A 12,497-nucleotide genomic window follows, 5' to 3' on the forward strand; every position below is an offset into this window, starting at 1 on the left:
TCCTGACTTTTGCTTCCTGGCCAGAATCCCAAGTCCTGTTCCTTTGCCCCAGAAATACTTCATGGTGCCCCCAGGGGCAGCATCACTGTAGTCCACAGAAGGTTTAGTGGCAGCTGGTGTGCTGGGAGGGAGCTTGCTTGTTCCTAGTCAGGCAAACCCAACAGCACAGGATGGTATCTCATCAGAGGCTATTGAGGTCTCAGGTGGGAATCCAGCTCCCAAAAAGGCATCAGACATCAATGAGTGATGTTTACACATCAGGTCAGCAGAAGTCAGTGCCCAGAACGATCCTACAGGGATATTGGTTCAAATCAAATCAGTCCCAATCTCTTGCTTTTTTATTTTTATTTTTAGAATTGGAGCACTCACCTGCATAGAGGGAAGCCAAGTGTCTTTGTAAGAGTTACTATTGTACTATTGCTGTGTTAAAACACCAGGACCAAAAAACAAAACAAAACAAAACAAAGCAACTTGGAGAAGAACTGGATTATTTGCCTTAAAGTTAGACATCACTGTTCATCACTGAAAGAGTCAGGACAGGAACTCAAATAGGGCAGGAACCTGGAGGCAGGAGCTGATGCAGAGGTCATGGAGGGGTGCTCTTTACTGACTTGCTCATCACTGTTTGCTCAGCCTGCCTTTTTATAGAACCCAGGAAGGACCCTCAATCCTGGGATGTCACCATTCACATTGGGCTATACCCTCCCCCATCAATCACTAATTAAGAAAATGACTTATAGGTTTGCCTGCAGTTCAATCTTATGGAGGCATTTTTTAATTGAGGTTTCCCTTATTTTAGCATGTGTCAAGTTGACATAACACTAGCCAGCACACTAAGTGTGGGTAGGGTGTTCTGAACAGGCTCAAACCACTGAATCTGGAAGTGGCCAGTGTTTGCCTAAAGTTGTCAGAAGGAAAGGGCTTGACTTCTCAGAACAGCAAGATGAGGGGAACTTGCAGTGGTTAAAAAGGGGATCCTGGCCTTGGCCTCACCGCTGTGGGTGGGCGGCTTCCTTAGCAATAAATGGGATGGAAGCAGGGATAGTTTATACTTTGATAGCTTGGGGATCCTGAGGGAGAAACATGTACCCTATGTAACTGCTTTGGGAGGCAGAAAAGTTCTACCTAAAGCATTGACCCATATACAGCTGTAACTTGGGTTCACTGGCTTCCCAAGATGCAGTTTGGTCCATCTCAAACTCACTAGTCTTAGATGCTGAAGTCAGCATTCTCTAGGCATGAAGACACCTACTGTCCACTAGGTTTATCAATATTAGCAGTGGTAACTGCAGAAAGGGCAGCTGGAGAGTGCCCCAGGTCATTTCCTGCCCTTTATCCCAAAGCAGTGAGCCCTGTCTGTAGCTGGTATATGCACTTTCAGCAAATTCCATTTAGAGAGAAAATCAGAATTTGTAAAACTGCTAGATGAGAAGTGGGGTGACTCCTTAAAACAAAATCAAAACAAACAAAAAACCTCTATAACACATCTCCTCCCTGAGTTAGGATTTTACTAATTTCATTTGATCTAGGCAGTCTGTGCTCTTTGAAGACAGGCAGAAGCAGGTACAATGGTACAGTGATTCTCAACCTTCCTAATGCTACAACCCTTTAATAACAGTTCCTCATGCTGTGGTGACCCCTACCCATAAAATTATTTTGTTGCCACTTCATAACTGTAATTTTTCTACTATTGATCTTATTATCTGAAAGAAAGGTATCTGATATTCAGCTCCAGAGGGGTCATGGCCCACAGGTTAAGAACCACTGGATTAGATGATGAAGGGCTTCCTGTTAGCACCCCAGCTCTATTCTTTGCTAGCATGTTCTCACACTTTGGGGGACTTACGGAGACCCTTTTCTATGCCATATTCAGCTTTATAGTTATATACTTAAAAAATAGCAATCAGAGCAGGTATCCTGTCTTTATTTTATTTTATTTTTATTAAGGCAGGGTTTCACAATGAAACCCAGCCCAAACTGACCTCAAACTCTTGAACCTCCTGCCTTAACCTCTGGAGAGCTGGTATTCCTACCCCTCACTCTAGCCTGTTTCTGCAACATGGTTTCTTCCTTTCTATGTGTTTTACCTTCAAAGAGTTCTCTAAAGTTTCTGTTTTCAGTCAACTAACCTTTTGTTTAAAAATGTATATTCATACACATTTACTAGGACAACAAAAATGCTGGGCCTGGGGGGGCACATATCTGGAATCCCAGTACTTAGGAGGTGGAGGCAAGAGGGTCTGCTGATAACAGCACAGCAAACATTGGCTACACAGCAAATTGGAGGCCATCCTGTGCTCCTTGAGAACATATTTCAGTAGTAGTAATAAATTTATTATCAACTAGGCTGGGTGGCATAAACAAATAATCTCAACATTTGGGAGGCAGAAGCAAGAGGCTCATGAGTTCAAGGCCAGCCTTGGCTACACAGTGAGCTTTAGGCCATCAGAGGCTTCATGAGAACTTGTTTCAGAATAAATACTGGGGACAGGATACAGAGATATTGTGTGTAATGTCTCCTAGAACTTGTAACCCTGTTATACAATATCATAACCAGGATGCTAAAGTGTGTGTGTGACCAGCTGTCTTTCTGAGGTTTCTGTGGCTTTATTGGTACTTGAGACAGAGTTTCTTTGTGTAAGCTCTGCTGTCCTGGAACTTTCTCTGTAGACTAAGCCAGTCTCAAATTCACAGAGAGCTGCCTGCATCTGCCTCCTGAGTGCTGGGATTAAAGGTAAGGGCTATCATCATCCAGTTTATGTTCGTTTCTTTATAGGTTTAGGTTTGGATTTCTACCACCCCAGCAAAGAAGCAAAACAGTTTGTCCCATTACATTTGGTGTATTGTGACTTACATTTTTAGTAGCTATATTTCTCAAGGTATGGCATGTATATGTTTGTAATCATCGAAGCAGGGCTGCCAATAGAGAACAGGAATGAACCACCACAAGGAACTCTTTTGTTTAATGTAAAATGACCAGTGAGCAAAGGTAAAATGTAAATTTTTAATATATTCAAAAGAAAATATTATTTCAAACATATAATCTGCTACTGTTACTCAGGCTGACCTGGAACTCACTGTGTAGCTTAGGCTGGACTCAAACTTCCGGCTCCTTCCAGCCTTAGCATGGGAAAAGATCTGGAGAAGACACCAGAGAATCACTGCTCAGGAAAGGGAGGGGATTTTGTAAGGGCAGCCTGGGAAGGCTTTGAGTAAGAGGGGCATGGATGCTGGGACAGGGTGGGAGGGTGCAGGGACTCTGAAAAGGAGCCTAATGGTACTTAGAGGCAATGGGGCCCTTCAGGCCTTGCTGTGCCAAGGCTACACTGGGTAACAGGTGTCATAGGGCTGTGCTGAAGGGTTGATACTGGGGTTCAGAGGGCACCTCCAGAGGTGTTCGAGATTCCTCCAGGACTGAGGTATCAGAGCTGTCAGGGTTGTGCTTCAGACACTACTGCCTCTTATTCGACGTCCCAGTGCATCTTTATGCAGTTTTACGTGAGATTTCAGCTTGCAAATGTTCTAATCTGACTTCACTGGGATTTAACAATACATACACTTATATCCCTTGCTATTGTAGATTTATGAGCTCCAGGGAAGGTCCTGAGCTACACACACACACACACACACACACACACACACACACACACACACACACACACACACACACACACACACACACACACACACACACACACACACACACACACACACACACACACACACACACACACACACACACACACACACACACACACACACACACAGCCTGACTCCGAGGGCGGGGCGTACAGTGCTGGAGGGCGTGGCATAGTGCATCAGGGGGTGTGCCCTGGCCGCAGGGGGCGTGGCTTTCCCTGCGCATCCTCCTCGCGCGTCTGTCCCGCCCTATCGAGCCGCCGGCGCTCGACTGCTAGTGTCTGGCGGCGGCAGCATGGCGGCGGGGGCGGCAGAAGCAGCTGAGGTGTCCGCGGCAGTGGTGGAGGTTGGCTCGGCCCGGCAATTTGAGGAGCTACTGCGCCTCAAAGCCAAGTACGCGGGGAGGCGAGAAGGCCGGGGGACCGGCGGGCGGCGGGCCGGGGCCTCTAGATCCGGGGGCGGCCCGCTAGTGCGGTACGTCCGGAGCTGAGCTCGCGGCCCAACGGCGGCTTTGGCCGGGCCTCTGCGGGACCCGCTCCGGGCAGGCGAGGGCAGCGCAGCGCGGCGGCCCCAGTAGAGTGCAGTGGACCCGCTTCCCGGAGACCCGCATGAGATGCCTCCTGAAGGGCAGGCCCAGCTGGCATCCGGGGCTCTCCTGAGTCGCCAGCTGGCCTAGGGAGGGTCTGCTGCGGCCGGGCGCACGTGCGTCTCGCCTTTGGGCAAGACTTCCAAAGGCCAGTCCCGGGGAAGAGTAGGAAACGAGTACCTCGGAGAAGGCGTGCATATGACTCCTTCCCTGTGATGCCGCCCAGCCTTGGGCTGCAGTGTGTGTGTGTGTGTGTGTGTGTACGTACGTGTGTGTACGTGTGTACGACTGCCTGGGATCCCCCAACCTTTCCTCAGCCTCTTTCCTGCCAGTAACCTCGGGGCAAGTTTCTTAACCCCACCCTCAGCTTCCTCCTGGGTGAATGAGCTGGTGTCCCCAGGGTTGTTGTGATGGTTCTGTTAAAGTGCGGCAATGGTTGGCGTACCGGAAGCTCTCTCCGCTAATGCGGGGCTAAGTATCTTCACAGGGCAGAGTGGGTAGGTGGGAGAGTGACTGGCTGACTTGTAATACTCCATTCAGCATGGGGGAGGATTATAATAACTCATTCAGAGACTGGCTGTGTACCTAGTGCGTAACACACAAGAAGTCCTTAGTTCAAGCTCTGGCACTGAAAACAAAACAAAAGACTTCTACTTCTTTCGAATTTGAGGTTTGCTTGGTACCTTTTTTTCTTGCAAAGAAAAGGAAAGAAGAATGACATTTACTCGTTGATAGAAGCCAGGTTCTGACTGATCCAACATTATCTGCCATTCTTCAGGCAGAGGTATTGTAGAGGACGCTGGAGGGGGCCTCATGGAATGATGAGGGCTTGTGTCGACATGCTCTGGAAAGTTCGAACTTGCATCATCTAAGAAGATTGTTTTATGTGTGTGTGTGTTTCATGTGCTTATCTTGTTTTTGTTTCATGTTTTATTTAAGTAGGTTTTAGTGGGTAAAAGTTTATGTGTCATTTGTTCTACAAGTTCAGGGTCAGCTTGGTCTTCATAGTGAGATTCAGGCTAGCCAGGGGGATGGGCAGACCCTGTTTTCAAAAACACCAGCAAACACCCACTCCTCCCAAGGGGGGGGGCAAGCAAGAAAAAGCCAAAATCATTTACTTATATATATTCTTGACCCTGGTGTATGCCTGAGAAGACTCAGGAGACAATGTTCCAGTCTGCAGTGACTCATCTGAATGGGACTCATGGGAAGTGCTGTGTGACACCTTGGGAGGGAGCTGCTTTGTGTGGATATGGAAGCCACTATGAATACTGAATACTTGAGAATGCAGTTGTTTCCATATCATTGCTTCTCAGTTTTAAAATTTGATGTGGGTTGAAATTTACTTTTATCAAATTTTTTTATTTTGTGTGTGTATGGCTCCTTTGCCTGCATGTTGGTCTGTGTATCATGTGTGCCTTCAGAGGTCCAGAAAAGGGCAAGGGATCCTTTGGGACTGTAGTTACAGACTGTTGTAAGCCCCTGTGTGGGTACTGGGAATTGAACCCAGGTCTTTTGGAAGAGCAATTTGTACTCTTGATCACCAAGTTATCTCTTCAGACCAGAAATTTACATTTTTTTCTTTTCTTTTTGGTTTTTTAAGACAGGGTTTCTCTGTGTAGCCTTGGCTGTCCTGGAACTCACTCTGGATCAGGCTGGCCTCAACTCACAGAGATCCGACTGCTTCTGCCTTGAGTTTTGGGATTAAAGGTGTGCCACCACTACCTAGCTCAGAAATTTACTTTTTATATTAAAGTCATCTGGTTTGATGTTTGTGTTAAGTTACTGAAATCTCTGCTTCTTGTCTATACTGTGGGGGTGGGAGGTGGGTACTGGTACCATTTGGTGAGCAATTTGGAGGTTTAGTCCATTTATAAACCACTTAGGAGTCCAGAATGTGATAATGCATAGTAAATGGTAGTATAGTTTGCAGATGAATAACTGGAGTAGTGGAATATTACAATAGAACAACACATAGTTATAGAGCTCTAATCGTTTCACTGATGGGGAACTGAGACTCAAATGTCTGCTAAAATAGTCAAAATATTTTGGGGGTACAGTGCAGCTCAGTGGTGGGGTGCACACTCAAGGCCATAGGTTTGAACACTAGTGCAGGAGGTAAGGGAGTCATGTTAGTGAGATTTTCAACTTGATATTTCCATAAATGTTTTCAAACAATATGGCCTATTATGAGGGAGAGACTGGATATATATACAGCAAGAGGGTGACATCATCTCTGTATCTATCTGTCTATGTGCTTGTATTTGGCATGTCATGCTTAAATGGAAAATAAGAGCTAGCTAGGTATGTATATATAAGAATATCTTGGGCAATAAAATGACTTCATACTGAACACATGCAATGATGCTATGAAAACACATTTTTATTTGATCTTTCTAGCATCCCAAGATGTATTATTGTTTATAGGTGTGGGAGTTCAAAGAATCCAAAATCATGTTGATACTAGTGGAGCAAAACTGAGCTCTGTGTGCATACTTTGTTTTTCCTTCTTCCCCATCTTCTGTTTTGAATCAGGGATTTATGTAGTGGAGGCTGGCTTGAAACTCCAAGATGTGGTTTAGGATGACTTTGAGCTTCTGATCCTTCTGCCTCCACTTTTTTAGTGCCCCCCCCCACACACACTGGAGCTCATACTAATAAAGACTGGTCACTTGTTTTATTTTAGTTTTCATTTTGCTGGATTGAGCCCTGGGCCTCAAGTATACCAGGCTCTGCCACTGAGCTACATCTTTATTCTCCAATGTTGTCATCACTTGCCTATGTCAGCCATTAAAATTCTTTGCAAATTTGATTCTTAAGGGATTTTAAAGTATTTTGGCCATTTAAAAGATATTGTTAGATAATAGCTTGTTACTGGGTGACAGTGCCGCACACCTTTGATCACAGCATTTGGGAGGCAGAGGCAGGCAGATCTCTGTGACTTCGAGGCCAGCTTGGTCTAGTGAGTTCCAGGACAGCCTCTAAAGCTTCACAGGCAAACCCTGTCTCCGAAAAAACCAACCAACCAACCAACCAAACAAACAAACAAAAAAAAAAGAAAGCTTGTTTTGGGTCTTTTTGGTGGTTGTTATTTTCTGTAGTAGTAGAAAGATACCTGCCTTCATAAATCTTTGTTATTCTTAATTCTTAGAATACATACCTTATGGGTATATACCTTATGGGTATATACCAACAGGGTAAAAATGGACTTGTTTCAGTTCTTTTTAGAATTCCTAACTGGAAAGTGTATCCTAACTTTGAAAAGTGTAGTTGCTCTTGTGTTGCAATAGAGTGCAGTGGTTGTAGCTGTCATAGAAGCATGCAGTTGAAGTCCTGGATTCCCTCCAATTACTGATCTAGCGCACCTTATGCTTGGACTTTATGTATATAGCTTTACACAGTTCTTCCCTGCTTTCATTCCTTTCTTGGCCCTCTTTTCCTGCTGTGGTGGTTAGTAGTGATTTCACCATGGTAGGAGCTACAGTCACCAGGAGACCTGTCCATGCACATTTCTGAGAGGGATCTAGATTAGTTTAATTGAGGTGGGAAAACCCATCCTGAATGTGTATGGTACTCTACACTTGCTCTGCCTCTCAAGTGTCTACTATCATGCCAGCTAAGTGCTGTGCTCCCTCCCCTCCCCTCCCCTCCCCTCCCCTCCCCTCCCCTCCCCCCCCCCCCCCCCCCCTCCCCTCCCCCTCCCCCCCCCCCCCCCCCCTCCCCCTCCCCCTCCCCCTCCCCTCCCCTCCCCTCCCCTCTGGATTCTTTTCTCAGAATAAGCCCTTTAAGTTGTCAGGTGTTCTGCCACTGCCACACCTGGAGCAGTTGCTAATACATCTCCCCCTTTCCTTGTGAGGATTTTATCTGTGCTGTGATTCCTCCTACTGCCCATCAAGATCACCTTAGTTCCTCAGAAGCCAAGTCAGGATTTACTTCAAGGAGGCCCTGCTACAACTTTTCTGTGTTTGAGTTTGAATGCAGTGATGCCAGTTTCACAGGCTTTGAATCTTACCCTTTTCAAGCAGTTTACCACAGGTCACTCTTTAGTAGTTCATCATGACCGTGCTTGTTCTCAGTTTCTGTCACAAAATGAATTAAGTTGTATTTGTTCATGGTTTGTCATGCTCAGAAAGTGTGCAGGTGTATGGAGTAGTTCAGTGCCTTCAACTCCAGATAAGTTCTCAAGATAAAAGCCTCCTTTTGAAAAATGGCTATATTGATTTAATCATGTCAGAATGAAAATTGCATGATAGCACTAGATATATGTAGCCAAACTTTTTGTCTTGTGCTACCTCACCACACCTAACCGCCTTGGGTATGATGATATTCCTTTAATCTAGCATCTTTGACTTGTTTTCCAGATTTGTCTGTATGGTTGTGTCTATCTTTAGAGAGCCTCCCTACCCCAAACAGTTGAGTTCTGTTTCATTGTTGGTGTATAGGGTGCTTCGTTCTATCAGTGAGCATTTGGCTCTGTTATATGTCAGATTGCTTGGGCGTTCTTTGAGACCTTGCACATGTGCTTTTCTTCTAGTCACTGTTAGGCCTTGGAACCTCTCAGATGCTCTATTGGCTTGGGAGGTATGGCCAGAGCCTGCATAGGCTTATGAGTGAGGGTTTCAGTGTTCTGTAGGTTAAAATTCAGTTCCAGGTCCCTGGACTACTTAAAGGAGGGTTAGAATATGAATGCCTGAGGGAGAGGCAAGATTGCTTGATAGAGCAGTTTGCTATCAGCTGAGGCCTAAGAACTCACTCTTGGAAGATCTTCCAGATACAAGTCTGTCTGGTGCAAATTGTAACCCATTTAGGAAATGAACAGTGTGTGCTTCTTTGCCTTAGGTGTGCTTATTTGCCTTTGTATACTTAGAAGGCTAGTCGTCCCTGTGTCGTTGTCCGCCCAACCCCTGCCCATTTTTGAGGGGGTCTGACTGGCCCAGCCTGGCCTTGAACTCCTGATGGTTCTCATGCCTCAGCCTCTGGGGTGCTGGGGTTACAAGCATGCAGTTTCATACTAGGCTTCCATTTCTGTCCCAGTGTATCACCTAGCTTTATACTTGAACAAAACCAGGACTTGAGGAATCTTCTGTCTAAACTATCCCCATCCCTATTTCCATTTTTTTTTTTTTTTTAAGTTTTTCTCTGTAACCCTGTCTGCCCTAGAATTCATTTTATAGACTAGTCTGGACTCGAACTCACAAAGATCTATTTCCTGCCTCTGCCTCCCAAATACTGGGATTAAAGGCATGCACTACCACCACCTGGCCCATCCTACTTACTTTTTTTTTTTTTTTTAAACCAAGTTCCTTAATTTTAATTATCCTGTTCATGGTCTAGAATGGAATTTTCTACAGATTATATAAAAGGTTAGTGCTTTGTATCCCTACTTCTCACATGCCCTTTAGTCCATCCATTCTTAATTCCTTGACTCTGGACTAGAAGGCACTGTTCTCTTTGTGCTGACTTCTCTCAACTCCTTGGAAACCTTGCACTTACAGTTGCCTCAGATTTTCAGCTCTCTATGCATACAAGCATCTGGGATTTGATTTTTTTTTTTTTTTTCACTGAAGTCAAGCTGGGCCTTTCATGCTGTTGAATTCTTCTGTGCAGATCAGATCTCTTGAGGTGGATTTCTGCCGTGGCCACTTCCAGACAGCTTACTGTGATGCTTGGGTTCCTGCTTCTTATTTAGCACTTGCACTTGGTATCATTTACTATTTGTTGCTACTTTTAATGGTTGTTGCTCCTTCCTTCTTGCCATTCTTCTCTTCTGCAAGATTTAGACTTAAAACTCTTGAAGCCATCCATCTTTTCTTTTCCTCCACCTGGCCTGACTTGATGTTGGTAAGACCCAGAGATACTGACCTCCAGGCCCCTCTGTTCCCTCAGTGACATGGTTGGCTCTGTATTTTTTGATTGCCAGATTTGTAGAGAACCTAGGTTGGGCTTGAGCCCTGGTACTAACTAATGCTCCAATAGATGTGGTCAGCCTTGGTTTGTGGTCTGCCACCTTTTTCTGCTTCTGGTTGTGACTTTCCTCATGCCCTTGGTGTATTAGGAGAACTTCTGTTGTGGGTAGGGTCCCACTTCTCACTTTTTTTTTTTAATTTATTATTTTACATGTCTATCCCAGTTCCCTCTCCCTCCCTCCCTCTCTCCCTCCCTCCCTCCCTCTCTCTTTCCCTCCCTCCCTCCTTCCCTCCCTCCCTCTTTCTTTCCCTCCCTTTTACCCTCTCTGCCCTCTCACATGCACTCTAACCACCCTTCCCTCCCATCCCCCCACCCCAATTCCATATGTAGGGGAATGCCATCCAGTTGGGGTCATGTAGATCTGACAGGTCATGTGGAGTAGGAACTAGGGCTTCTCTCCTGTCTCTAGATTAAGGCAGTTATCCCTCCATGGGGGATGTGTTCTCAAAGTCCTTTTATGCACCAGGGATACATCCTGGCTCCACTTTCTGAGGTCCCTTAGACTGCTCAGTCCTTCTGGCTGAGACCCATATTCGGGGGGCCTGAATCAGTCCCATGCTGGCTTCCCAGCTATCAGTCTAGTGGCCGTTAGCTCCTCCTTGTTCAGGTAAGCTGTCTCTATGTGTTTCTGCTGCCTGGTCTTGTCCTCTCCATCTGTATCTGGGTTCTAGTTCGACTCAGTGTTTATGTATGGGTGTTTGATCCTGTTTCCAACAGGCATTAGTTGAGGGCTCCATGGAGAAGTTAGTTGTTGATCTCACTCTCCAGGAAGGGCATTTATGGTAGCCTTTCCACGGAAGCTCAAATTGTTAGTTGGTGGCAGTCTTGTAGTTCTCTAGACCTTTCTTTGTGTTCAATTTTATCTTCAAACCAATATTGGCTCCCTCTTTTATGTCTCTTCTCTCTCTCTCTCTCTCTCTCTCTCTCTCTCTCTCTCTCTCTCTCTCTCTTTCCTGTCTTCTATTCCTAACCAGGCTCAATCTTCCTGGTCGGACATGTTTTCCTTTCCTCCCCCTCATTTTCTTCTACTTCTCTCTCCATTCGCTGCCCCCCCCCCCACTTCCCCTGAGCTCTGGGGGACTTTATATGAATCTCTTAGAATACACCTTGTATCCTAGTTCCTCTGGTGGTGTGAATTATAGGCTGGTGATCCTTTGATCTAGGTCTAAAATCCATATATGAGTGAGTACATACTGTGTTCCTCTTTTTGTGACTGGGTTACCTCATTCAGGATGGTTTCTTCAAGTGCCATCCACTTGCCTGCGAATTTCAAGATACCATTATTTTTTTCTGCAGAGTAGTATTCCATTGTGTAGATGTGCCACATCTTCATTAACCATTCTTCACTTGAGGGGCATCTAGGTTGCTTCCAGGTTCTTGCTATTACAAATAGTGCTGCTATGAACATAGTTGAACAGATGTCTTTGTTGCATGGATGTGGATCATTTGGGTATATGCCTAAGAGGGGGATTGCCGGGTCATGTGGTAAACTATTTCCCATTTTCCTGAGGAACCGCCATACTGATCTCCAAAATGGCTGTATGAGTTTGCACTCCCACCAGCAGTGGAGGAGTGTTCCCCTTTCTCCACATCCTCTCCAACATAAGTCATCATTGGTGTTTCTAATTTTAGCCATTCTGGCAGGAGTAAGATGGTACTCACTTTTTTTTTTTTAAAAAGATTTAATTTATGTCTATGTGAGTTCTTGTATATGTGTATATTGGTGCCCATGGAGGCCAGAACCTTGGAGCTGATGTTTGAGACCTTTGTGAACTGTGACATGAATGAGTGATGGGATCTGACTGACTCTGGTTTGCATGCAAGAACAGCAAGCATTCCTAATGCTGAGCCACCTCTTTAGCCCCTTTATCATTTCTTTCTTTCTTTTTTTTCCTCTCCAAGACTGGGTTTTTCTGTGTAGCCCTTGAACTCAGAGTGCTGGGATTAAAGGAGTACATCATGACTGCCCAGCACCTTTATTGTTTCTTATTCCATTCTTTGATTATAGGTAAATATGTTTGCATATTTTTTCCATATAACACATTATATGTGTTTTTTTTTCCCCACCCTGTAGGAGGATTTTATTTGAACTTAGAATTCTGTAAATTTAAGTTTCAGTTAAATTTGAGGTGGTTTTAAAGACATGTCTTTGTGAAGATAGTTTTGTGTGAAAATAAGTAATGCCAGTTTCCAACATTGGTTATTTGAGGTGTCTAGGAAGTTAGTAGTCTAATGGCTCCTCTGCCAGTTCATGGAGATGCTCAGAGGGTCCTTTGGCAACACAACTGCAAAGGGCGTTTATGAG

General features: G+C 45.1%; 1 protein-coding gene across 1 annotated transcript in view; it reads left to right on the forward strand.

Annotated features, from left to right (window-relative positions):
• The first annotated feature begins 3,900 nt into the window (after window positions 1–3,900).
• Window positions 3,901–12,497, forward strand: part of Glrx3 (glutaredoxin 3) — a 29,341-nt gene continuing 20,744 nt past the window's right edge. Inside the window, exon 1 of the mRNA XM_051193237.1 lies at window positions 3,901–4,032. Within this exon, the coding sequence (XP_051049194.1) occupies window positions 3,935–4,032 (98 nt within the window). The 5' untranslated portion in view covers window positions 3,901–3,934. The remainder of the gene's footprint in view (window positions 4,033–12,497) is intronic.

This window comes from Phodopus roborovskii, unplaced genomic scaffold (assembly GCF_943737965.1).
Source record: "Phodopus roborovskii unplaced genomic scaffold, PHOROB, whole genome shotgun sequence".
Lineage (NCBI taxonomy): Eukaryota > Metazoa > Chordata > Mammalia > Rodentia > Cricetidae > Phodopus > Phodopus roborovskii.